At 47.5% G+C, this 26,308-nt stretch overlaps 1 protein-coding gene across 35 annotated transcripts in view; it reads left to right on the plus strand.

Annotated features, from left to right (window-relative positions):
• The window catches only part of LOC102934027 (DAB2 interacting protein), a 435,191-nt gene that overhangs the window by 328,284 nt on the left and 80,599 nt on the right, over nucleotides 1-26,308 (plus strand). For 34 of the 35 annotated variants that reach the window (XR_006286127.1, XM_043530251.1, XM_043530243.1 and 31 more), the window contains one exon: nucleotides 23,738-23,891. Coding sequence is in view for 34 of the 35 variants with exons in the window: in XM_043530251.1 (XP_043386186.1) it covers nucleotides 23,738-23,891 (154 nt within the window). In the remaining variant the exon portion in view is untranslated. Of the gene's footprint in view, nucleotides 1-13,716; nucleotides 13,885-23,737; nucleotides 23,892-26,308 lie in introns of those variants that run through there. The other variant, XM_043530266.1, reaches the window with a different exon arrangement.

Raw genomic sequence — 26,308 nt, forward strand, 5'->3', positions numbered from 1 at the left:
ATTGCTTTGCTAATTGTTAGTTAAACATCAGCAGGGATGTGTGCGCTTAGCAGAATGTGCTCCACCCTGGAGAGTACACTGCTTAGGAGGTTGGGAATAGGGGTGCAGCGTCTCCCCTGCTACGTCAGATCCCAGGTGCCCTGGATGCTCCGTGACCAGTGTATGTGTCTGCAGTGTTAAAGCCATTGCTGGAAGCCTCAGCTAGCACGCCGGCTAATGGTCACAGAGAGGCCAGGGACTGAATTGGACCAGGAGGCTGGCCCAGATGATCTCGCCCCATCTGATTGGCAGTGCAGTGCCGGGGAAGCTTGCTCTGCTGCCTGCCTTGTACCTGTTCTGGGCAGAAACAGAAGCTGTTGCTCTCCCGAGGGCTGGTGTTAACACTTTTCACCAGCTCTAAGCTCATTTAGAAAACAAAACAAAAACCTGCATTAGCGTCCGCTCATTTGTAAAACATGGACTTGCTCGTTGTGGGCCCTTCCGAGAGAAGGCACTTGGCAGATTCTCTGAAGTTCTATATATGCTGCATGGCAACTGTTGGGTTTTTTTAGCAGAATCACGTGGGCTGGACCGGAGCAGGGCGTCTTCTCCATTGCACTGCACTGGGGCAGGATTGATTTCAGTGCCCTTGTGCTGTCCCAAATCATCAGCAGTTCAAATCCCCATAAATTTGTCACCTTCTCAGCTGCCTGAAGATGCTAATCAATCATAACCCCTTTTCTCAATTGCTGGTTTTTATTATTATGACGCTTGCAGTGTAAGGATACTGTGACTGCTCCTCCCCTCTCTAACTGCCTTCACCCCTGCGGGATGTGATTGGTCCTCCTCCTGCTGTGTAAATGAGATGTGAGCCGAGATTATGCACTGACTCAGTCACAGGAAGTAGTAAGTTACTCATAAACAGACAGGGTTCTTTCATGTAATTCCCACTGAGGAGGTGATGATTTCCTAATGGAGAGAGTTCTGAGAGCAGAGGCATGAGCCCTGCCATCCAGCCAGGGACTGGAGTGAGTCAGGCTCCCACGTGAGGCGTCCGGAGAGACCTTTCCTTTCTGTGTGTTTCTTTTCAAAGCCAGCAGCAATGGAACGAGTCTGGAGAATGAAGTCCAGTAGCCACCAATAGAGCCCAGGCAGTGCCATGGGGAGCTGGGTGGCTCAGGGGATTGATAACTGGTAGTGGAGCCTTTCCCCTCCAGGTCACCAGTTTGAACCCTGCACAGGCTGAGCTTGACAGAATGTCGGGTGCCCCTGAAAGCTCCTTCAGGGCTTATATCAATGACCTGATCCCAGGCCATTTCTAGAGGCTCACACCATAAAACCTCCATTACCTCTGTCAACCTGGTTAGCAGCTCCAGCAGCGTCCCAAGCTGGAATGGAGGGGGTGCTGCTTTCCCCTGTCAGTGGTGGAGGTCAGGAGGGCTCATTGGCAGGCCCGAGCTGTGGCTAAAGAGAGCCTGTTAGCCTCTAGGTCTGACAGTCCAGCCCTTACCATCAGCACTAAACTCATGGAGCGTTGGCTGGTCAGGGTGCTCCCGATGGGCCTTCAGTGTTCTGTGAGCCCTGCTCGCCCTGGGGAGGAACCTCACTTTGCTGGGTCCCTGTAGGTGTAGACAGGATAGATGGCTAACACCTGCCCCACTCTGCCTGTTCAGAGGGGCCCGCGCGGTGTGTGCCCACACAACACACTCTTCAGACTGGGCTCCCACAGTTTTATGGAGCCACGTTGGCATGCTAGGGGCACAGCATCAGAGTCGGCTCTGACTCATGGCTCCAGCCACCGGGAGATTAGGCCAGTTTCACCCTTGAGTTTCCTTCTGGGTGGGGCAGCGCTGGATGGTGGCTTTGAGCTCTTGTTTGTGCTGGCAGGCGAAGGCAGTTCTGACTCCAGTTGTGGGCGGGCTGGACTTTGCTTCGTGGTGTTTATGGCGCAGTGGCATGTATGTTTGGCAACTCACCTGCTGTTTTTATTTCCAATCCACTGAAATGGTATGGAAAGCCCTGCAGTCCCTGCCTGCTGGGTTGTGAGGATGGGAGGGTCAACACACAACTAACCAGCCCCGCACTGCAGGAGGGAGGTGAGTCATGCTGACATTCGAGGGGGAATTGCTTAGACCATGGCCAGCCTGGGCCCACCAGCGAGACTGCCCACCCCAAGCCACTGTCAGTAACAAGCGCTCTTCCCGTTGGCTTCCTGTCCATGCTTCGCCTGCTGGTGCGATGCCTGCCCTGCTAGTTGCATCGGCTACTTCAGCAAAGGGCGTAAGGGCAGGGAGAGATGCCCTCTGTGAGCTTTCTCTGCCATCTGCTCTCACTGCCCCAGCTTCCAGGTGGCTTTCGTGTATGCAGGGCTCCCCTCCTTTTGGGCGTCTGTGTGTTTCTAATGGGACCTTTTCTTTCTTCAACCCATGTGCTGCTTTAACCCCTGGGCAGGGAGTGAGGGACGTGTGTAATGGGGAAGGGTGCTTGCTGGGGGGAAATGGGGTCTGAAGAACAGACTGAGTGGATCTGATGTGAAGGGACGAGTTTGTCTGTAACTGGACCCCAGTGTCTCAGAGACCTCGACGCTTGGGGAACTGTGCCCCATTTGGTCTTGAGCCCCCTGAAAAGCCGTTATTCCACCTAGTCCTGGCTTGTCAGTGTTGGGAAGGCTCTTCTGGATGCGGTGCCTGTCCTAGACAGGAGAGAGCCCGGTTGTGGTGGGATAACACAAGGGGCCTGTCTACAAGGAACACAGCAAGGCAGATGCTGCAGTGCAAACGGGGGTGGGTGTCTGTGGCCTCTCCCTTGCTGGCATCTCTGGTGCCTTGGGGCAACCTGGCAACACACACTGCAAAATAGGATGATTGTTAAAGGCACTTGAACCTACAAATCTGCCAGCTGCCTCCCCCAGTGGGGTGGATCCTGATTTACCATTTGCATTGCCCGAGTAAATCTCCCTGCTAACAGCTGACTGAGGGGACTTCAGCATCCTCTGAGCACTCTGCTAGCTACACCTCCCCAGCCTGGCCCAAAATCGGAGCTGGCGCAGCCTCGGGAGAGGCTGCAGCCCTTTGAACACCTGCCTTCTGTCTTATCTGACCTTATTGCTCAGCATAGAAAGGTATGCTGCACTTCAAAGGCCCTCTGCTGAGTATGCAGTGGAGGGCCAGATTCTGATTTCAGCTCTGCTGGTGTAAATCCAGAACATCCCTTCATCAGGGTTACCTAGGGATTCCTCCCGTGTAAGAGAGCAGAATATGGCCCTTCGTATTCAAGTGGAGATTGGTGCCCTGGCTCTTCCCTCCTGAGGAAGGAATTCACATCCAAGCTCTGGAGTAAAAGTGGTTTGTGGCCTACTTCCTTTGTTGGCCTCAGTAATTTCATACAGTAAAACACCCACCTTTGTGGTAACTTCATTTTCAGGGTCAAAACCTGTGTGGAATAAAAATGGTTTGGACGTGTAACAAAAAATAGAACAAAGAATCTGTTGGTTTTTTTCCCAGAGGGATTTTAACCCTTCCCCTGCAAACCTAACAAAGGAGCCTTGGGCCACAGCTGGGGAGCCAGCAAGGAAGGGAATAGAATGGAAAGCCCCCACGTTTCCCCCAGGGATCCGTCCCCATGTAAGCTTAATACAATGGACTCAGGATTGGCCTCTGGCGAAGTAGAGGCAAAACAATGCCCTGTGGAAGCTCTGCAGCAATTATGAGGTAGCCAGAACTGAATCCAGAGGAGGCTAGAGTCCGCAGCTCACTGACTCAATGGTTGGCAGCTGAAATTTACACAGCTCTATTTTTTTATTACTATTTTTTAATCAAAGTGTCTCCAACCAGATACAGGGAAGGTTCTGTCGCACGACACGCCCTGCAGGTACAGGAACATCCACATTCTCACCACATTCCTGAACGCATCCAAAGTCTTCAGTGTACTTGTCTCTGCCTTGGAGAGAGTTGGGCAAGGGGCCAGTGGCCCCTGATTCTTACAAGGTCCTTCTCACTTACATGCTGAACTCATGACCCATGACTCATGTTAAGAAAGAAACTGTGTTGTAATGATTAGGAAGTGAGTCTTCTCAGCTCTTGTAATATGACACCGAGCTCGGAGGGGCACTTGGAATTCTAAAACATGTCAGCAACATCAACTAATCCTGTGATATGAAGGGTCACGACCCTCCTCTTTCAGAAGAGGAAAAGGAAGCACAGACGGGTGAAGAGACATGACCCAGTTTATAGAGAGCTGGGATAAGGGTGCAACATTTCCTCTCTGTCCTTGCTTAATCTGCTAGATCCCGATGCCCTTTCCATATTGTTACGTAGAGATTTGAATAGAACTCCTCACCCCTCTGGCTTTGAGATCCTTCTCGATGATTAATTTTTCGACAACATTTAGCACTGATTTCCTTTCCTCCTCTTTTGAATGCATTTCTCCACCACATTCCCTTGCCCATGGCAACCTGTTCCCAGCGGGGCTGCATCCTTTGGACTGAAGGTGGCCTATCCTATCCTTCCTTACTTTGAAGTACAGTGATTTAGTCTTGTAATGTGACTGTCATCTATGAACCCTGCTCAATCTGTGCCTCACTTCTGGGTCTGCAGTCTAACCTTTTCGGTGTCTTGCAGCCTCCTATCCATAAATTGTGTTCATTAGTCAGACTTTCCGAGGGTAGCAGCAGTGTGGATTATGGATAAGACCTGCATGCAAGCATGACTATGTCCTTATCCACGTTCCCCTCACAGGCATGTACAGTAATTTCATTTAAGGCTGTGCCAGGATTTGACTTTTCAAGAGTTTCTGCATTTCATAAGTTTTAATATATATTTTTTAGCTCCAGTATTGAAAGTAGTTGCCCCTGGACTTGCAGGGGGGGTTGCAGAAATGATGCCTGCAGGCTACTGAAAGACACCAGCGTTCCTGCACTGTGAAATCTACCACTGTATTTTCTGATTGGGGGGCATGGAGCAGTGGCATTCAGCCTTGAAAACTGAAATCACTATTCCAAAGCAAATGCCTGGGCTCTGAACAACGCTCGCTCAATCCTCCTTTGAATATTATACAGCGCTCATCTCCCAGGCTACCTTGATCAGTAGGAAAATCATCCATCAGGAATGGACTGTTAGTGAAAGTCAGTAAAGAAAAATGGAGATGTCAGTGAAAAATAGCAAGGTGATTTATAAAAATAGGTTTCCTTTACCCGTGTGTGTTTCTGGGCTCTGTGGGGATTTTTTAATCAGGATTTACGGCCTTTTATGCGATGGTGGAAATGTGGTTTCTGTAAAAACTGACATGTATGACTGCAGATAAGCCTGTCTGGATCCAAAAGTCAGACCCATGCAGCTTCCAAGGGGCAGGTTTTACGATGGAACTTGGATAGACGTAGAAGTGCTCTGGGTGTTGTGTCAGTAAGACATTGAACTGTCAGTGGAAAATGAGTTTTGTCAGTAGGTAGATGTGGAAAGGGAGGAAGAGGGGATTGCTGCTGGCTGGAGTGAAGAGCGGCTGTGTCAAACCCTGGCCTGTAAACCTGGGAGCTGAATCCAGAAGGCAAAATTAGAGAGCTAAGTGTATTTATCCAATCAAGCACTTTGATTGGCTTAAATGTTTCTTAATGCTTTATAATCTCCTTTTAACTTCTCTGCGTACACTGTCCAGATTATAAGGCACAAAAATGCAACAAACCTACTGAATATCACAAAAGCTTGTGTGATATAGAGTTTTAGTGTGAGGAAAGCAGGGGATGTGGCAACCAGAATCTCCCTGTTATAGCTGTTAAAATAATGTTGAGAATAGCAAACTTAATAGACCCGAATCTTCTCGTTCCATCTGAAGGGAAGAACTTCAGAATTCATATAAGGAGGGGGGTGTCCTTTACACCCATAAAGGGCACAAGCGGTCTATCTGGCTATGATGCAGACAGGCAATTGGAAGAAATTAGCTGTATCTGCTAGTGCTGGCTTTGTGGTGTGTGGGCCTGCATGGATAAGATGCTTACAGTCAAATAAACCCCTCACTTTTATTTCCCTTTAGAAGATGGTTTCATTAAAAACATAATAATGAAAAAGATCAGAAGTGGGTCTTGGAGAACGTAAGCATCATAGTCCCAGCACAAATGTCATGGGGAATAACTGATTGATTGCTTTTCATTTCTGATGAAAAGGCATTGTTCTCCATATATAGCAACTGATGAGTGGAGCAAATGATTATCTTTTGTAATGGAACCATCAGAAGTGTCAAATAGGATGACTCATATATTTCCTTTTACTTATTTATTTTGGTTTTTAAATATTTTTGTATTTTTTTAAGGAACAAAGGAGAGGTGGAAATACATTTAATTTCATGGAACAGTCTCCAAGTTCAGCTGCTGCCTGTAAAACCCTGGGTTTTATATATGCAAATATTTTCATTAAGAAAGATAAAGCAGTGTAAAATGCTGTTTAGATGCTAATAAGTTCATTTGTATTTGCTGTACCCAAATCGTATGATTTTAAAAGGCTACTATCAAGTGTTTTAGACCTAAAATTGATACGATGGATCCTTCAAATGCTCACCAGCTTGAGCTGTGCTTACTCTGTGCCTCGGATCACTGAAGGCATGGTAAGCAACACTGTGCATGGTAGCACGTATTTGCAAGTTCAGGCTCTGGGTTTAGGAGAAAAAAAGAGATTTACAAAACCTGATAGAAATAAAAAATATTAATGATTAACAAATGAAATTGCACTGAAAGCAGGTTTCTTGTTCATTTCAGTTTCCCTTTGTTTGCTGTAGACCCAACACAAAAGCTTAGTGCTTGTGAATGAGCTAGTTTAACTGAAAGTGAAATTGTTTAGAAACAGAAAGAGAAACTGACCAGTCTAGTTCCACACTCCATGCGGAACAAGTGCAGAGAGTAAAGCGGCATCAGTCGCAGGCTAAAGATAGTTTCAGATTAAATATACTTTGATTCAGGGCCTGATGTTCAGAAGTGGCGGACAGCCACAGGCGCTGACTTCTATTTTTCCCAGTGGGTGCTCCTCCCCTGCTCCATCCCCTGCCTGCACCTCCCCATCCTCTGCTTTCCGCCTTCGCCCGAGCGCCTCCCGCCAGCTGCTGGATAGCTGATCAGAGGCCCTGCCAAACGGGTGTGGCTGGTGGGTGCTGAGCACCCCCTGTTTTTTTTCTGTGGGTGCTTGAGCCCCAGAGCACCCACGGAGTAGGCGCCTATGCCCACGGCTCTGCAGCTGAAGTCAACTGTGTTCAAGGTGTGGCTCCCCAACATCTCTACAAATCAGGCACATTTTTAATAACGCTAGGGAGTGAAATCTTTTTAAAAAATCTATAATTTTTATCTTGCTATTGTTCCCCTAATCTTCAAGGCCTGGGTGGCTTTCTGTGCCCTTCACCTCTGGATTAACTATTTATCTGAAACTGAATGGGAGATAAAAATAAACAAATGTAGCACAGTCAAGGTCATTTTGCCATTTGCTGGCATTTCTCTAGCACTGTGACTTTGCAGGTGAGGTTCCACAGTGGGCTGCTGGGAGCTCATCCCAATGGCATCTGTCCCCCCTGTACTGGGCAGTGCCAGGCCAAGCGTGGTGTGTTGGTTTATTGTCTGCCAGGTGTTGAATATATGTCATGGGTTGTGAGATGCAAAGCTGTAAACTGCCAGGTGGGGAGATCAAACAGCTCAGCCTCCAACTTTGTATCCGACTTGAACAGATTGCAGTAAGTAGCCCAGATTAATTAGATGAACTGAACTGACGATGACTAGATGTGAGTGCTGGCGAGGCCTGACTGGAGGAGCTTCTGCCTTCAGCCAGCTGCACTGGGCAGAAGTGGCAGCAACAGAAATAGTCTTGTTTTCCCCCGAGCATTGTTTCGGGGTCTGTGTCTTTGAGCCAGTCCCACCTCAGTGTTCAGGGCTGCTTCTCATCTGAACTTTTCTGCCGGACTGTAGGACCAAGGTAGTTCTCCCCTCTCAGTCTGTCCTTGGGACTTTCAAACCAAACTAGAAACCAGGGGGAAATATCCTCCCCCCAGGCTACACTCCCACAGGGCTCTGTCTGATTTCAGTGGGGGTAGCGTGTGCACATTCCTGGTCAGAAGTTGGCCTAATGCCAATAGCACAGACGTCTGAAGTGACCCTGTAGTAATACATGCTTTTAGAGCTTTGCATCAGGGGATCTCAAAGCGCTGTACGAAAAAGGGCAGTATCATTATCCCCATTGTATAGCTGGCGAAGCTGAGGAACACAGAGGGAATGTGACTGGCCCAAGGTCACCCTGCAGATCAGTGGCAGAGATGGGAATAGAACCCAGCTCTCCTGAGTCCCAGGCTGGTGCTCTGGACACTAGGTCACAGCACCTGCCTTAACACACCAGTGTGTTCCACCCAACACACTTGAAAAAAGTCCCTGTGATAATGCAGCCTAGAACCCATGAGCCAACCCTATAACTGCAGCATAATGCATACGGCCCTAGTACTTGTGATCAGCCCTACCGTGCCAAGAGTACACAGCCTGACACCTCAATAAAACACGGCTGTACTCAGCCCTGCAAACGTGAGCAACTCTACCGGTTTGCGTTATACTGACGAGCACAGGATTGGTTGAGCTTTTTTAAAAGAATGTTGTGTCTTTCCTGGCTTTTGGCAAGAGTTTAGTCTGAACTCCTGAAAAGGAATGGAAGTGACTTGAGTAACCCCCCTCTCCCAGCTTTAACCACTCAGGTCAGGTGACTGAGCTTCCTCTGTGAATGGATGGACTCATCATAAAGCCCAGACATCACAGCCAATACAGAATGAGTGGACTCTGGCTTTAATGACCTGGAGAAAAGTAAACACAGGAGCAGCTGGAAAGGTCACTCAGAAGAGATGGAATGGTTCTCAGAAGAGATGGAACTCTCTGTAATCATGAGCTATGTGACGAATACCTGTTAATGGTGAACAAGGGCAAAACTTTGGTCTTAGGGCACTTTTAAACAAGAAGAAGACTAGTGGATGACTAATGGAAGTCTTTAAGTAATTTGGATGGTGCAAGTGCTAAGGAAGAGTGGGGTTTAATTAGCAGCAGCAGTAATAATAATAGCTGCTAGAGTATTTTACAACTGCATCTAACCCTGCTGAAATGGGTGGCGATGGCCCTCTACAGCACCCATCATGATTAACAACAGGGAGGTGACAATTTAGCGGTAGGATATTGAGATAAATCCTGGCTCGAGGATCTTTATGACTAATAGCTCTGTGTATAGCTTTCCTATAATGCCCATCACAGTAGTATCTAAGCACTGGGTCTCTTGAGTGTAGCTTCTTCAAAGCACAGTGCCTGGCAGTAATTACTGGAACAGAGGTAATGGCCCCACTGACCAAACAGGATCCCGGTTCTTAAGGTTTCAGCTGAAAGACACCCGTCATCGCAGTGCTCTCTAGAAGACGAAGGGTTAAGTTAGCTGTGCTTGAGCTGGAACCTGTAATTCTAAGCCAGAGGTCCCCAAACTGTGGGACGCACCCCTCTAGGGGGGAGTGGAGGAACTTTCGGTGGCGCAGAGGGGCCTCTGGCCCAGGAGCTGCGGCCCCACTCCCAGCCGGAGTGGGAGGGGTGGACAGGGATAAGGCAGGCGTGACCCTGAAAAGTTTGGGGATCACTGTTCTAAGCAGTCTGCTTGTTTCAAAATTTAGGCCCATAAATCACACCCAGCTAAGTGGAGGAAATAAGGAAAATGTGGGATAAGTATCAGGGAAACATTCCTGAGTCTAGGATGTGTTAGAGGGCCCTGGTTGCATCTACACTATAACACCCCCCTCACCTGCCACCCCCCCGCAGGGCACCAAGTCTCAGAGCCTGGCTCAACTGACTCCAGCTACGGGACAGTCCCTGTGAGTAGCATGCAGGGAACAGCCCTGCGTTGGCGGAGGGGGGAGGACTAGCGAGGGCCTAACTGGCCTTTTCCAACTCTACTATCTATGGGCCAGATCCTAGGCTGGTGTGAATCTGCAGACTTCAGTGGACCTGTGCTGATTTACACCATCTGGGGATCTGCTGCGTCTTGATGAATTCTAATGACAAGCGAGATACCAGGCGTATCTGGCGCCGGCTGCTGCACAGGGCGAGAAGCATGTGCTTGCTCAGACCCACTTCTGGGTCGGCTGATATCGCATACAAGCGCACAAAAGGAATAGTGCGAGTGCTGGCCTGCTAGAGCCTCGCTGCCTGTCTCCGCTGACCCAAGTCGCTATGGCTCTCCGCTTGTGGGGCGTGCCAGAGTTGTTCCAAAGTCCAGGTTTTGTATTTTAGCGCCATGCCAAAATGATAACGAGTTAGTAAAACTGTAACTTAACCTTAGCAAGCAGGAGATAAGGAGCAGAAGGAAACAAGGTGAGCAAAGCCCCTGGCTCTCCCGTACTAACCGCCACGCTTTATTGCAGCTTTATGAGAGTGGGGACGGTTGGACACGGGCTCCCTTTGGAGCACTTTAGTGACGTTATTCAGAAGCTCTGCGGAGAGCCTTTCTTCCAGGCGAGAGTGACTCCAGGCTGCCAGGGACCTCCCAGGCTCAAACCAGCACGTAGCGCTCTCCTCTGAGGATCCTAGGGTTGCTGCTGGGGCCGGAACGATTGATTGGAGCTGCCTTTTTGTTATTTTTGGCTACCCCAATAATGTATCCAAACTTGGGAAGAAGGCTGACCCTGGTGCCCTTCTTTATAGGAACTATGAAACCCAGATCGAGGACTCCAAAACCACCTCTGCATGCCACGGCTGCTTGCAAAGGGTGAGGCTGCTGCAGCGCACCCTGCGGGGAGGCCAGACCCCCAGATCCTGCTAAATCCTGTGCAGACTGCGAGAAGAAACAGGCCTCTGTCTGTCCAGTTAGCAATGTGAAATCCATTGACTGGAGGTGTTCTGCTAAGCATGCTGCTTGCCCCTGCATGGCTGGTAGGATGGGGTGGGGGGGCCATTTACTTTGGGAGGAAGGAAAGGGCCCTACTAGAATGTATTAGCAGCAAAGACTGAAGGACGACTGGCCTTTTTTGTGCGAGTCCCACACTAATGCTGTGTCCTTCACTAGCGTCTGCCACCCAGTGATCTCAAAGCCTGTAGCACACGTTAATTAAAGCTGGCATCTAGCCCCCTGAGGTAAGGGAGAGTCATTTCCCCTCTTTTCCAGGAGTGGAAACTGGGGGACATAAGTGACTTGCCTAATGTCCCAGAATGAGTTAGTGTCATAGCAGGGGCAGGAGTCAGGAGTCCAGGTTCCCAGTCCGCAGCTGGCACCGTCAGATTGCTCGCTTCCTTTTTCAGAAGAACGAACCCAACTTCTTGGTTGCTGCGGGAGGAGAAGTCTGGGGATCTGACTCCTCGGTCACTGGGAGGGAACAAGAAGTACCTGCTGCCAGGGAGGTGGAGCTGTGCCCCTTCTTAGAGATCTGCCAGCTTCCAGCCTGCTTTCTCGAAGTGCAAAGTATTAATTATTATTGACCCTCCCCTTGGCTCGGAGATGCCCTTCTAGTGCTGAGCAGCAGGTGCGGCTGGATGCTGGGATTGTCCCCGATCGAGGGCAGCCCTGCTTCTGGCTGTGGGATTTATGGTTTGCTGCAGACATGGACTGTAGTCTTGGAAAGGTGGGAAAGGAAACCCCCATAAATAACCCTCGGGACAGTGCCATGAAGTGGTTTTTCGTTCTGTAAATAGGCTCACTTTGTTCTCGATGAGTAATGGAGGGGTCTGTTTACACCGGTATGATGGCAGCGGTCTGGCTGTGGAAATGTGTTGCTGTGGGCTGGAAAAGGGGGACTGAAACCAGGGCACTGTACCAAACTGTGTCACCTCTCTCCCCTCGTCTTTGCCTGCTCTCCTCTCCTGCTCCAGCACTCTTCCGCCACTGACTTACCCACTGCTTGTTTTAGGCCAGCCCTTATTTTCTGCAGTGCCTGGATTTGGCAGTTTTAGATGCATAACTGAAAAGGAGTGGGAGTGGCTGGTAGCAGCTACTTCCATCTGTTCCAGTCTGAAGGGAACCAAGAAGTACTGTCAGGTTTCAGAGTAGCAGCCGTGTTAGTCTGTATTCGCAAAAAGAAAAGGAGTACTTGTGGCAACTTAGAGACTAACCAATTTATTTGAGCATAAGCTTTCGTGAGCTACAGCTCACTTCATCGGATGCATCGAAAGCTTATGCTCAGATAAATTGGTTAGTCTCTAAGGTGCCACAAGTACTCCTTTTCTTTTTTCAAGAAGTACTGTGTAGCCCACGAGTGTGCCTGTTCTTCTCTAACCCTGAGCCTGGCTCACCGAACCAGGAGAGCCAGAGACAACCAGAGCACTCACCTGAGCGTCCCCTGCTGCTGGCTGACATTCTGCTCTTAAGTGGGGAGGATTCTTAGGTGGACACAGCAGATTTTGATCTTGTCAGGCTCAGATGGGTTTGGTTGCCTCCGCAGACACCAGCCTTTGCTATTGAAGGGGCCGACACAGAGGTCAGTCACTTGGTTGCATGCATCCCCTAGAGCTGGAAGATACTGGGCAGCCTCATCTTTGGGGAGGCTGCTGGATTTCCCCCCTTCTCCAGTATATTTTAATATAAAGTGGAGCTTTCAAAATGAGCATAAAGGGGCGTGATCAGGGAGGAGTAGACACTGTGTAGCTTTTGCAAAAGTAAAAGGTCGTACAGAATCGGTCGTGAATAGAAATGTTCTCATGAGGTTTATTGCAAAGAAATCACCGAAAATCTTTCCCGGGGTGTCGTGAATCCAAACACAACAGTGGTGTGGCTCTGCGTACATGGTGGTGACTTGATATCAGGTATATTAAAAATACGTGCCGCAGGGAGATCAGATAGGTTGCACAATGAGGTGAAAGGCCCTGAGCCGGTTTTGCTGGCTAGGCTGCATAGGAGCAGCAAATGAAGAGCACGAATGGCAGGAAGCAAATTAGGTTTCTAAACTAGTTTTCAGCGGTAATCATCCGAAGTGGCGTTAGCACCTCTGTGAGGAGAATATATTTTTCAAACAGCTGATTGTGTTGCAACACAGCCTTGGTTTGCCCTGACTCCTCTGGGAAACTCTCTGATTTTTCTGCAGGAGATGTTGTTAATGGTCACAATGCCATCTCTGAATTACAGGGGCCTCATTTCAGAGGGTGGGTGTGTGGCCAGCATGTCTCTTGGCTGGCTGCATTATTTCTTGTGGAGCTAATTGTGTGTGGGGGAAGCTACAGGCAGCTCTTGCTCTATAACTGCTTTTCTACCACAGCTAACTGCTGGAACAGATGCCCTGGACCCTGCAGCCCTCTCCGGCACCGAGCAGAGAGAATCTGAGCTGGCCAGCTAGAGGCAGAAGCTGATTGAGGCCCCAATGGAGTACAGTCACCCCAGCCCTTCCCAATCACTAGATCTGTTCCCATTCACTTCCAGAGCTGCAAGAGCTCCCAGGATATTGTTGTCCAAATGTTTTCCTTGATTTAAACCGAATGCATCAGAGCATGGTGCCATTAGGCCATTGCCCAGCTGTTTAATTGCTTCCCCTGGAGGATGGGGGAGCTGCCTTCTCCAGAGTGCGTTAGTTAGTGTATTTTGTGCCTCACATGCCCGTGCTCTGAACAGCAGGCCAGGCCAGCACAGCAATGCTCACCAGTAACTGTACTAATGTTGACATTTATGGTGATTGTAGCTCTCCTACCCAGCTACAGAACAGCCAATCGGATGGCATCTGGAGCTGAGCTGAAGCTTGAACTGCTTTTGCATATCCAGTTCAGCTATGCCTATGGAAGGGATAGGACGAGAAAGGGGGACAGGAAAAAACCTCCAGGAGGTTTGTATGGTGGGGAGTTCCTTTTACGGAGGGTGGATTTTTATAAGCTTTCTGCGAAGCCAGACAACTGGCCTGGTGGACAGAGGAGCTGTGGCAGAGTTAAGAAGAGTTGAAAATCTGGGCCTTTTGGTAAGGAATTGAGAGACTTCTCTCTGTGCGTGGGTGTGTCCATGTGCACACATGTGGGGGGAGTGTGCAAGCAGCCTTTGGCTGGACGGGTGTCAATGTAGAATGGGTTGGGAAGTGGGGAAGCTTTTACTTTTCTGTGCACCGAACAGAAATAGCGAAGGATGGAGAGCGCTGCAGAAAGCGGTGCCCTCCCAGAGGTGTCCGTACAGTCCTGAGCAGGCAGCAGCTCCGAGAGGGAGGGGCTTCTCAGAACAAGGATTAGCTAAAGATTCAGGACTGGTTCCTGCAAACTGCCGGGTGCCCTTCATTCCCCTCCTGTGCTCAGCCCCATGCAGGATGGGCTCCGGGTCCGGATGGGGAGCAGATCTTTGTGAGGTTACCTGTGAGAGTGGCTAATCAATGCCCACTTAGAATTTGTTGGTTTGTTACAAAAGGAGGTATTGGAGTGAGCAGCAGTTTAGCCTTTCGTTGATTCAGAAATCCCCAGGCTGATTAAGGAAACATCTGAGTTGGTTAGCACATCACTGGCGCGAGTGAACTGCCCGGTGACTGACAGGATGTGTCGTGTGCTAACACGGAGGCACGTCCTGGGGATATACTGTCCATGGTGGGAGCTGGAAGTGGGGATGAAGCAACCTCACCCAGACTGATACCACTGCAGTGGTTGATATTGTTTGACGCAAGCCTGCAATTTGCTTTTAGTCAATTTCTCCCCACCAAGTGGCTTATTTTTAGAAGAGTCCCAGCTGTGGTCCCCATGTTTGTTCTTTTTAAAAACGTCATCATTGTCTTCAGCAGCCAGCCATGCTCTGGCGCCTGGAGCTGACACCTTAGCATTACAGGGAAGTGTGGCTTGCCAGCCTCCTCTCCTCATGGGCAATCCAGAAGGAAAGAGACCTGGCTTGCTTTTTCCGCCTCATCCTGCTGCTGCCTCTTGAATCAAGTTGCAGCAAAATAATGTTAGTGAATAAGGGGGAGATTTATAGCAAAACCTTCATCCTCCCTTCCATGGCAACTTCTGACCCTAGTGAATAGGTAGTGGGGCGGGTATGCCTGCCCCGGGTCCTGTCCCCGTCACCTCCAGAGCAGGCTGGCAATGCAATGGAATATCCTAAGTCTGTGTGATTGATTCTGCTTTCACATCAGCATTATACCTGGAGTTTGTCCTGAACATTCTGGTGTCAATGTGATCAGAATTTCACCCTGTAACTTTTGGCAATTTGAGACTTGTTAGTTCTTCATGCCATGCTGTGCCACTCTGAAGAATGGTGGGCCTGATTCTTCTCTCACTTACATCAGCTGTACACAGGGATAATACCATTAACTTCACTGGAGATACTCCTGCTTTACACTGGCGTGAGATGAGAATGAGGCCTGGTGTTTCTGTATGTCGTTGTTGAGACCCTTAGTTTCTTTCAAAGGGATATTGCCAGTCTCAAGTCCTGTATTGTCAAGAAAGCCGTTGATTTCCCTAGGTTGCTGAGAACATTTTACATTATGGAAACCGAACAAATTTTTTGAATTCCCTTTTATTCTTCTCTCTCGGTGCTCTTTCTTGGCTTTTTGCAATTTCTCTCACCTTGCAGAATGCAAACCAATCAAGTTAGCTTCTCCACTGTTTATAATGAGTTTCACTTTCAGGTTCTCGACAACAGTCCTTCCCAAGGAATATTTTGTTAAGCAAATAAACAGGCATACCCAGCAATTTAAAAGATTTTTTAAAATGGCATCATCGCTCGGGTTTTGAGAAGCTTTGTTTGTACAAAATCAAAATGTGGAGCCTTGTTTGAATTGATAGAGTCCCTCTGGTTGTAATTATTTTCCCTGTTGGTTAAAATTGAGGCTCACCTCAAAATGAGGGCAGGACCTATTGAACGTAATTTATGTGTTCGTTATGTGACTGACCGTTAACTGATGCCCCATGCAGAGGACATAAGTCATGCTACTACTGCCAATAAAGCAGATTCTCCAGTAGCGGGGGGTCTGTTCCGGGAGCAGAAAAGCCTGGCTTCATTCCCGCTGTTGCTGGAAGTTCCCATGCAACTACTGAGCCAGTCAAAGAGGATAAGGTTTGATTTATTTTCAGCTGCAACGGGACAAAATCCTTCTCTTGTTTTATGATGCAAATTAATTCCACAGAGTGGTCCACTTTGCTCTCAGTCATAACAAACATTCCCTAATCCCCAGGCTGGAGGCAGCTAGAGTCTCCTCTCCATTCGGCACAGCAGATCCCTTCCTGGCGGCTTTGCTTCTCTGACGTGTGCAGGGCGCCCCTCAAGGAGTAGTGTGCATGTAGGGGACAGCAGAACAGCCTCAGAGATTCCCCTGTGTGGGTGGGAGGGGAGAAGTGTTAGCCCTTGATAAGTGATTTGGAATTGAGGTAATGAATTTTCCCTGTGTTTGCCAGTTACCTGGCCGGGAGGTGTAGTAAAATCTGGGGGAACCGGATGGCTCCAAGCACTGGTAATGGGATGCAGAACCTTTCACCTCCAGGTCACCAGACCAAACCTAGATCCCAGCAGGGTGATAACCAAAACATGTTACCCTCTGATGGCAGTGGGATGGCCTGTGTGAACTAAGTCTGACAGTCTCAGCCTCACTCTGTGTCTAGCACTGCTCCTAGTGTTAAAGGGGAACCTTCATCTTAGAAATCACACTTCTCTCTGGACCTTTCTTACCTGCTGCTGTTCCAAGGGACACTGAAGAGCGGAACTGGAAGATATTCGAGAAGCCATCTTCTTCTCCATTTGTTTACTTAGTGCAGTTAACAGGACTTTGTGGCTCGTCCCCTTTATCTGTACTCAGTCAGTTTCCCCTGTTGGGTGCCTTTCAGCAACAGAGGAGAGGGAAATATTTTAAAAACCAGGAAAATTATCATTGTAAACACACACAAATCAGCAGGTGGATTAGGCAGGTGAGGCCTGAAACTAAAACTGTGGAGATAGTATGTGGATGTTTCCCCTTTAAGAGCTTGTCTACATGTGGAAGATAATATTCCAGAATAAGACAGAGTGTGGATTTAAAGCAGATTAACTACAGCAGAATAACTCCATGTGAACACTCAAATTCCATAATGAGAGTGTCACACATCGAACCGGAACGACTCCATGTGTGGATGAGGCCTAAACCCTGTCCTTGTTTGGAGCCTCAGCAGAGGGCCGAGTTCTGGAATTGAGCACAGAAACTCAGCTCTGCTGATGGTCCCTCCTGTGTACAGCTGAGCTGGGCCAGCAGACATTAACCTGCTAGGCTTAGATTCACCTCATGACCTGGAAGTGAAAGGCTCCATACCCCATTACCAATCCCTGGCACATTGTCAGTCAGGTTAGCTGTCCTGCTGACGGTTAACCCTTGCAGTTTCTCAGAGCTCAGGGTCTAGCCCAAATGTCCACACGGCAATTTTTCTGCCCCGCAAGCCCAAGCCAGCTGACCCGGGCCATCCGTGGGTTTTTTTTATCCCTGTGTAAACTTACTCACAAAGCATCAGTATGCTTGGAGTATTGCTGCACTCTAAATAATAATGTTCAGCATCCCTAATTCTGGCTGTTTTAATAAAGAGTCACGCCAAGAGCGTTAGAATCTCTTAATGCTGAACTGTTCCATTAGGTTTATTATTTAGAAAAACAATCCTGTCTCTCTGCTCTTGGGCAGTAAACATTTTTTCTTTAATAACTAGCTTTTGGCTGCCTCTCTGTTGGACCCTCCAGGACAGTGCCAGGAGGGGTAAAGCTGTTATTTCTCTTTAAAGCTGATGTGATATTTTATGAGATTTCCCCCCCTTCCATTTAAACTGAACCTTGGAGACACAGAAGAGGATTAAAATAAGGCACGTGGCAAAACAAACCCAATGTGCTGTTCGGAGACACAGTTCCTCCAATGAGAAGTCTATGACCTGGTGGATTTATCTGCTGCACTTATAAAAGCCCAGCAACCTAATTTGATTTGCTCATGTAAACCAAGATGGGAGCCAGAATACATCGTGTGTTGTTAAAGAAAGAAATTGACTGTGTGCACATGCTATTTTTTAAAATGTAACTGTAGGGAGATGGATTTGAAGGAAACACCTCCCAGTCCTGGAAGTGTGTATATACAGCAAATGAACACTCTCTGTACTGCTTGGTTAGGTGGCTGGGGGCTATCGTGGTCTCAGTTTCTGAAAATGAGGAAGGGAAGAGGATGAATTTACAGATGCTCCGGTCATTCATGGGTTGCTCTGACAACAAGAAATTCTGTACCTGTTTTACATAGCTGTTCCCTAGATTCCAGAGCCAGAGGGCACCGTTGTGATCATCTAGTCTGACCTCCTGTATAACATATGCCACAGAACTTCCCCCAAATAATTCCCAGAGCATCACTTTTAGAGAAACATCCAATCTTGATTTTAAAATGGCCATTGATAGAGAATCCACCTTGACCTTTGGTAAATTGTTTCAATGGTTAATTACCTTCACTGGCAAAAATTTACACCCTATTTCCAGTGTAAATTTGTCTAGCTTCACCTACCAGCCACTGGATTGCATTATACCTTTCTCTGCTAGATTGACAGGCCTATTTTTAAATGTTTGTGCCCCATGTAGAGACACATAGGCTGTAGTCAAGGCACCCCTTGACCTTCTCTTTGTTAATCTAATAGATCTCTTTGACTCTTTCACTAGAGGTAAGCTAAATAGGTAGATTTGAAGAACTCTGGCACTATAAAGGCATGATTTCTAATCCTTTAATCATTCTCATGTCTTTTCTCTGAACCCTCTCCAATTTATCAACATCCTTCTTGAGTTGTGGACACCAGAACTGGACACAGAATTCCAGCAGTAGTCGCATCAGTGCCAAGTACAGAAGTAAAATAATCTTTCTATTCCTAGCTGAGATTCCCTGAGTTATGCATCCCGGGATCTCATTAGCTCTTCTGGCCACAGCGTTGCACTGGGAGCTCGTGTTCACTGGATTCTCCACCACGACCCCCCAAATCTTTGTCAGAGTCACTGCTTCCCTGGGTAGAGTCCCCCATTCTGTAAGTGTGGCCTGCATTCTTTGTCCTGAGATGGATACATTTGCATTTAGCTGTATTAAAACACACATTGTTTGCTTGTACCCAGTTTACCAAATGATCACATTGCTTTGAATCAGGGACCTGACTGTCTCTTGATTTTTAGTAACCTCTGTAAACGTTATCAGTGATGATTTTTTGTTTTCTTCCAGGCTGTAGATAAAAATGTTAAATAAAGTAGGGCCAAGAACTGATCCCTGAGGGACCCCACTGGAAAAGACCCACTCTGTGACTATTCCCCATTTGCAGTTACATTTTGAGACCTATTAGCTAGCCAATTTTTAATCCATTTAACTTGTGCCATGTTAATTGTGTATCATTCTAGTTTTTTAATCAAAATGTCATGCAGCACCAATTCAAATGCCTTAGAGAAGTCTAAGTATATTACGTCAACACTATTACCTTTATCAGCCAAATTTATAATCTCATCAAAAAAAATATCAAGTTAGTTTGACAGGATCTAGTGTATGTAAACTCACGTTAATTGGCATTAATTAATCCTCCTCCTTTAATTCTTTATTAATCGAGTCTAGTATCAGCCGCTCCATTATCTTGCCCGGGAGCAATGTCAGGCTGATAGACCTATAATTGCCCAGGTCATCCCATTTACCCTTTTTAAATATTGGCACACCATGAGCTTTCTTGCAGTCTCCTGGAACTTCCCCAGTGATCCAAGACTTATTGAAAATCAGCATTAACGGTCCAGCAAGCTCCTCAGCCAGCTCTTTCCAAACTATCTAAAATATTGGAGGCGTGCTAGGAATATCTGCATTGCAATTGTCCCTCCAAACTGGCAGCAAGGTTGTATGATCACGCGCCCATTGTGAGACGACTTTGCTCACAAGTGGTTCCTCTGCAGGGAGCTGGCGACAGGACTGTCCCTTCAGGCTAGAGGTAGGTGCCTCCTAGGCCCAGGGCAGAGCAGTAAGTGCAGAAGGCTCCCACAGATGCTACCCCTGCTGCACCAGCTCTCTGATTAGAGTGGCCTTCACACCGCACCATTGTTAGTCCTGCACTTTTCCCAACCTCTGAAGTCAGAATTATTTTTTTGTTCTCAAATTGCTGCCCCTCTTCAGTTAGAGCAGGCTCAGCCCAAGCATTCCAGGTCTCTTGTGCGTTCGCTGTGAAAACATTATACCTCTCAGCTGCTTCATCTTTAATGTGCATGTGGCTGGTTTTTATTCTCTCTCCCAAGTGACCAGGACAGCAGAATTATTGTTTCAGTAAGAATAATAGTGCCCTCTCCACAGTGAGTCAGCCAGGCAGTTCATGGCATTAGCGGGAATTTCTTATTACTGTTCACACAAAAGGGAAGCCTGCACAACCATGGGCACTAAGACAGGGAGTTACAAACAGCTGCCAGTAAATGGATCCCTGCAGCAAATGTCATGTCACCCACTAAAGGACATGACAAATTTTCCTTCACTAGAAGTGGGTATTCAAATGAAAGGGTACTGTGTCCTTTGCAGACATCCAGTATATATCCACATTCTACAAAGCATTCATTGCTTGTAGCAGGCAGTCTGGACAGCGGCAAGTTTCAGAGGGTTACGGGAAGCATGGGGAGTAGCCTTTATTGATTTTTAAGTGTGTGTGTGTGTGTGTGTGTGTGTGTGTGTGAGACTTTGGTGCTGGTGAGTGGTGTCAGACTGTCCTGGGAGATCCTGACCAAGCAGTGTTCATGCCTGTCCTGGAGGGGTTGCTTCAATGGTGAGGTAGATTTCCGCGGTGCAGTCTGACCCCCGGCGGCTTTTATTTTTATGAAAAAATCCCAATGACTGTACAGTTTCTTAATGTATGAAGGTGCCATAAATTATGGGTATAATGTGAACGCTGTTGAATTTGGTAATGACATAACATAGTCCTATTGTAGTGTCCTTCATTGCTTAAATATATGTAGATGATATTCTGAAGCAAACCACTGTTAAATAACAATGTAACCTGAAAAGTTCTCCCCCCTCAGGTTCCCTCCACTAGACACGTGCACTTCCACACACGTGCCCACACCTGCAACTTCTGACTGATTTTGTTGCAATGTTTGCTAAACTGGGAGAACAGCAATACAGATTCATGGCTTGATAGTGTGTGTGTGTGTGTGTGTGTGTGTGTGTGTGTATATATACATACAATATGTGCTTATTGAATTCTGAGTTCATATTGCCAGAACTTTACACACACTAAGAATTTGAGCCTCAGTCTGATTGCTTAGATTTCCTAGATTTTTCCCTAAATTCTAGAAAGTAAGACTTAATATAAATGTCACCATGGTGAGTTCTTTAGCAATTTGTTAATGGTTTATGCTATCAGCTCCACAGTTTCCAGATATTTCTCTCTATCACTCGCAGCCGGGGTTAACTCGATCAATCTAACTGCATTAGAGTTACTTTGCAGAATCATTCAGGGAATAAGGATGTGGGCCCCTTTTCTTCAAAAATAGTATTAAATTGCCACAAACTACTGAAAAATGACAGTGAGACTTTGCTCAGTTCCTAAAGATCAGTTTTACTTGCAAGAGTGCTCCAGGTTGAGTGGACAGTTTAGAGGATTGCTAATGGGATTTACAGCCTTTTGTTTCTAAGTCGCTGGTTCTAATCCGGCCCAAATCAGTAAGGACCAAAGATTATTAGCTTCTGAGGGCTGCTTGATGTCCTGTGTGAAATGTGTTTGATGGTCATCTTAGTGCAGTTCCCAGTAGACACATTATTAGATACCACCACAAATGGTCTTGGCTGTCAGCCTCAATAGAGAGCACCAAAGACTGAACAGCCCATGGAGACTGAGCTGTCTATTAACCCTCAGATACTGTCCCTCCCCTTTGGTTAATGTTGTCTGTGTTGCATTGGTTCTGCAGAAAAATAGGGGCCTTCACTTCGCAGGGCTGTCAGTCTGGCACTTTTAACTGGACAAACCAGATGAATCATAGAATCATAGAATATCAGGGTTGGAAGGGACCTCAGGAGGTCATCTAGTCCAACCCCCTGCTCAAAGCAGGACCAATCCCCAATCAAATCATCCCAGCCAAGGCTTTGTCAAGCCTGACCTTAAAAACTTCCAAGGAAGGAGATTCTACCACCTCCCTAGGTAACGCATTCCAGTGTTTCACCACCCTCCTAGTGAAGTCTGAACCTTTATCACCTCAGGGCCTGCTCATGGAATGAACCTTTATGGCTAAGCTCGCAAAGTACCTGGTTTATTTTTGGCACTACTGTTGGCTGTTTTCTCGTCTCAGTTTGGCATCTGACTGAAAATGGTGAATTTTGTATACGTGGCCGGCATTTCTTAGTGTTTCTTTCAGCTTTGTTCCTGAGAATGGCAAAACTCAATTCACACAGATGAAGCAATCTGAAACAATGCATGTGAATTGCATCACTTTGTGTGTTGAGGACAGTGTTAAAAATAAAGGCTAAAATCCCTTCACTTTGCAAAGTCCTGTCCTTTGAAGCAGCCTAAATGGTGTCCCTTACAGACAGACCCACACACACTCACAGCTTCTCTGAGAGACACTGAGACTGTTGCCATGGGTTCTAAAGGTCAAAGTTATTAGAGTCAGTTTCTCAGATCTGGCCTCAGTAGAAGTGTTTTATATTGTGTAGACGTGAGATAAAGGGACCGTTTCATTTGCCCTCACGTTTCTTTTCCTGCTGCCCTTTTATATTGTTTTAGTGTTTCCTCCAAAGCCTCATATTTTCCCCATGCCCTCTCTGATTCCTCATTAACAGTTACTTGCACCATTGTCTGTACTGATCCTTGCTGAAAATTGTGCATTGTTCATCATCTGCAGACTTCCCTGCTGTTTAAATGCTGCCCATGCACCTCCAGGGCATTTAAATGAGTCTGTAGGGCTCTCAGGTCCTGTTTTCCACCTCTCTCCTTCGCATGGATGTGTCTGTAACAGTCAGGATGGGCACATCAGCTGCAAAGTGTTAATCCAGCCACTGGCTCCGCCCATGATAGGAATTTGTGCTTTCCTTGCAAATGAAGATGGAGGTGCAATACTGTATCTTGGGGTACCTGGGGTCCTGCATGCTTCCCATATGTTAGCATTCTCCCTGCAGCGCTCCATCCGCAGCTCTGTATTCCCAAGTGGGAGACCCAATCTGAATAAAATCCAAATCTTTTGGGGCTTTGAAGAAAGCACCATTAGTATTGGTTTTCCCTCCATTTTTGTACAACTTTCTACTGTCACCTGGGACTGGTGGCTGTGAAATAACGTGAGATGAAACCCCATGTGAAGGGGATCTCCCATCCAAGTATGGACCAGACCCAACCCTGTTTAAATCTGCAATCCCTGCTATGATCACAGCATATGGCAGTAGAGATATAGTCCATACAGATCACCTCATGTCATGGGGCATATGGCATGTGTACTGTGTATCCTGGTGTTGGTGAGTGTGTTAAACCGGTACTGGTGACTGTTTTGTCCTGCAGTGCCAACCTACCAAATTGACCTCATTTAACTCTGAGGGCTGAATTTGCAAAGTCTGATGCAACAGGGGTTGTGTACCTGCAAAAAAACACAGAAATCTTTGCAGGGACACGTGTTGTGTGCATCTACAAACATGGACTCCTGCTGCACTTCCTTCTCCTACAGCATCAGAGTGAAGTAAACCAGCGTTTTATTATAAACCTCTTCATAATGCAGCCTCTTTACCAAATTACAAAGGGGGTTGCAGAGCAGTCCCCAACGGGCCTGTTATCTCATGCAAAAAATTCCCAGTGGTTTTGTAGATTGACTTGAAACACATGCACCTAATCAGCTCTCTCTGGAGAACAGATGCCACTGATGTCATTGTGTTCTTCCTCTAGATCCCATCTAATGCCGAGGCTGAAAGAATCACGCTCCCACGAGTCTTTGCTCAGCCCCAGTAGCGCCGTTGAGGCTCTGGATCTCAGTATGGAGGAAGAAGTGGTCATCAAGCCAGTTCACAGTAGCATTCTGGGGCAGGACTATTGTTTTGAGGTAAGAGGCTTTTGTGTCCATCCTGCAACATGGTGTTGGAAGGTATCTGTTTAGTGAGTAGTGTGGGGGAATCTTCTTGCCTTATAAACATCTCTGGTGTGATCTTTCGTTTATCAGAGCAATGTCTAATGGAGACAGTTGTTTCAATGGGAGTTTGTGTATGCTCTGTAAAAAAAATTCTGTTGGGAAAAATATACCAATAAAACGAGAGCTCTGACCCCATTTCACAGTGGTAGCAGGACCTGCTGCTTGGAGAGCTACCCAGCAGTCTTAAACACAGTTCGTGCCCTCATAGAGCATAGATAAATAATCCATAGTCATATAAACAACATAACCTGCAGTTCTCTATTCTGTGGCTGCATGGGCTTCATACACTGTTGTCCATGGGGATAGAATTCAGGACCTTATTATCCAAAAACATCAGGCTTCTGTTGCTTGAGTAAAAGGGAGATCTCTGTGAGCTGGCGTATTATTGGGTTTTATATCCTAGCAGGCGATAGCTAAGGGTATGTCTACACTACGAAATTAGGTCGAATTTATAGAAGTCGGTTTTTTAGAAATCGGTTTTATATATTCGAGTGTGTGTGTCCCCACAGAAAATGCTCTAAGTGCATTAAGTGCATTAACTCGGCGGAGTGCTTCCACAGTACCAACGCAAGCATCGACTTCCGGAGCATTGCACTGTGGGTAGCTATCCCACAGTTCCTGCAGTCTCTGCTGCCCATTGGAATTCTGGGTTGAGATCCCAGTGCCTGATGGGGCTAAAAACATTGTCGCAGGTGGGTCTGGGTACATATCGTCAGGCCCCCGTTCCCTCCCTCCCTCCGTGAAAGCAGCAGCAGACAATCATTTTGTGCCTTTTTTCTTGAGTTACCTGTGCAGACGCCATACCACGGCAAGCATGGAGCCCGCTCAGGTAACCGTCACCGTATGTCTCCTGGGTGCTGGCAGACGCGGTACTGCATTGCTACACAGCAGCATCAACCCATTGCCTTGTGGCAGCAGATGGTGCAATAGGACTGGTAGCCGTCATCGTCATGTCCGAGATGCGGCCAGGAGCGCCTGGGCAGACATGGGCGCAGGGACTAAATTTGGAGTGACTTGACCAGGTCATTCTCTTTAGTCCTGCACTCAGTCCTATTGAACCATCTTATGGTGAGCAGGCAGGCGATGAGGATTGCTAGCAGTCCTACTGTACCATGTTCTGCAAGGCAGGCAAGAGATGAGGATGGCTAGCAGTCCTACTGCACCATCTTCTGCCGAGCAGCCATGAGATGTGGATGGCTTGCAGTCCTTCTGCACCGTCTGCTGCCAGCCAAAGATGTAAAAGATAGATGGAGTGGATCAAAACAAGAAATAGACCAGATTTGTTTTGTACTCATTTGCTCCCCCCTCCAGGGGACTCATTCCTCTAGGTCACACTGCAGTGACTCACAGAGAAGGTGCAGCAAGGTAAATCTAGCCCTGTATCAATCAGAGGCCAGACCAACCTGCTTGTTCCAATAAGAACAATTACTTAGGTGCACCATTTCTTATTGGAACCCTCCGTGAAGTCCTGCCTGAAATACTCATTGATGTAAAGCCACCCCCTTTGTTGATTTTAATTCCCTGTAAGCCAACCCTGTAAGCCATGTTGTCAGTCGCCCCTCCCTCCGTCAGAGCAACGGCAGACAATCGTTCCGCACCTTTTTTCTGTGCGGACGCCATACCAAGGCAAGCATGGAGGCCGCTCAGCTCACTTTGGCAATTAGGAGCACATTAAACACCACACGCATTATCCAGCAGTATATGCAGCACCAGAACCTGGCAGAGCGAAACCGGGCGAGTAGGCGACATCAGCGTGGTGACGAGAGTGATGAGGACATGGACACAGACTTCTCTCAAAGCATGGGCCCTGGCAATGTGGGCATCATGGTGCTAATGGGGCAGGTTCATGCGGTGGAACATGAATTCTGGGCTCGGGAAACAAGCACAGACTGGTGGGACCGCATAGTGTTGCAGGTCTGGGATGATTCCCAGTGGCTGCGAAACTTTCGCATGCGTAAGGGCACTTTCATGGAACTCTGTGACTTGCTTTCCCCTGCCCTGAAGTGCATGAATACCAAGACGAGAGCAGCCCTCACAGTTGAGAAGCGAGTGGCAATAGCCCTGTGGAAGCTTGCAATGCCAGACAGCTACTGGTCAGTTGGGAATCAATTTGGAGTTGGCAAATCTACTGTGGGGGCTGCTGTGATGCAAGTAGCCCACGCAATCAAATATCTGCTGATATCAAGGGTAGTGACCCTGGGAAATGTGCAGGTCATAGTGGATGGCTTTGCTGCAATGGGATTCCCTAACTGTGGTGGGGCCATAGACGGAACCCATATCCCTATCTTGGCACCGGAGCACCAAGCCGGCGAGTACATAAACCGCAAGGG

Source organism: Chelonia mydas, chromosome 16 (genome assembly GCF_015237465.2).
Source record: "Chelonia mydas isolate rCheMyd1 chromosome 16, rCheMyd1.pri.v2, whole genome shotgun sequence".
NCBI lineage: Eukaryota > Metazoa > Chordata > Testudines > Cheloniidae > Chelonia > Chelonia mydas.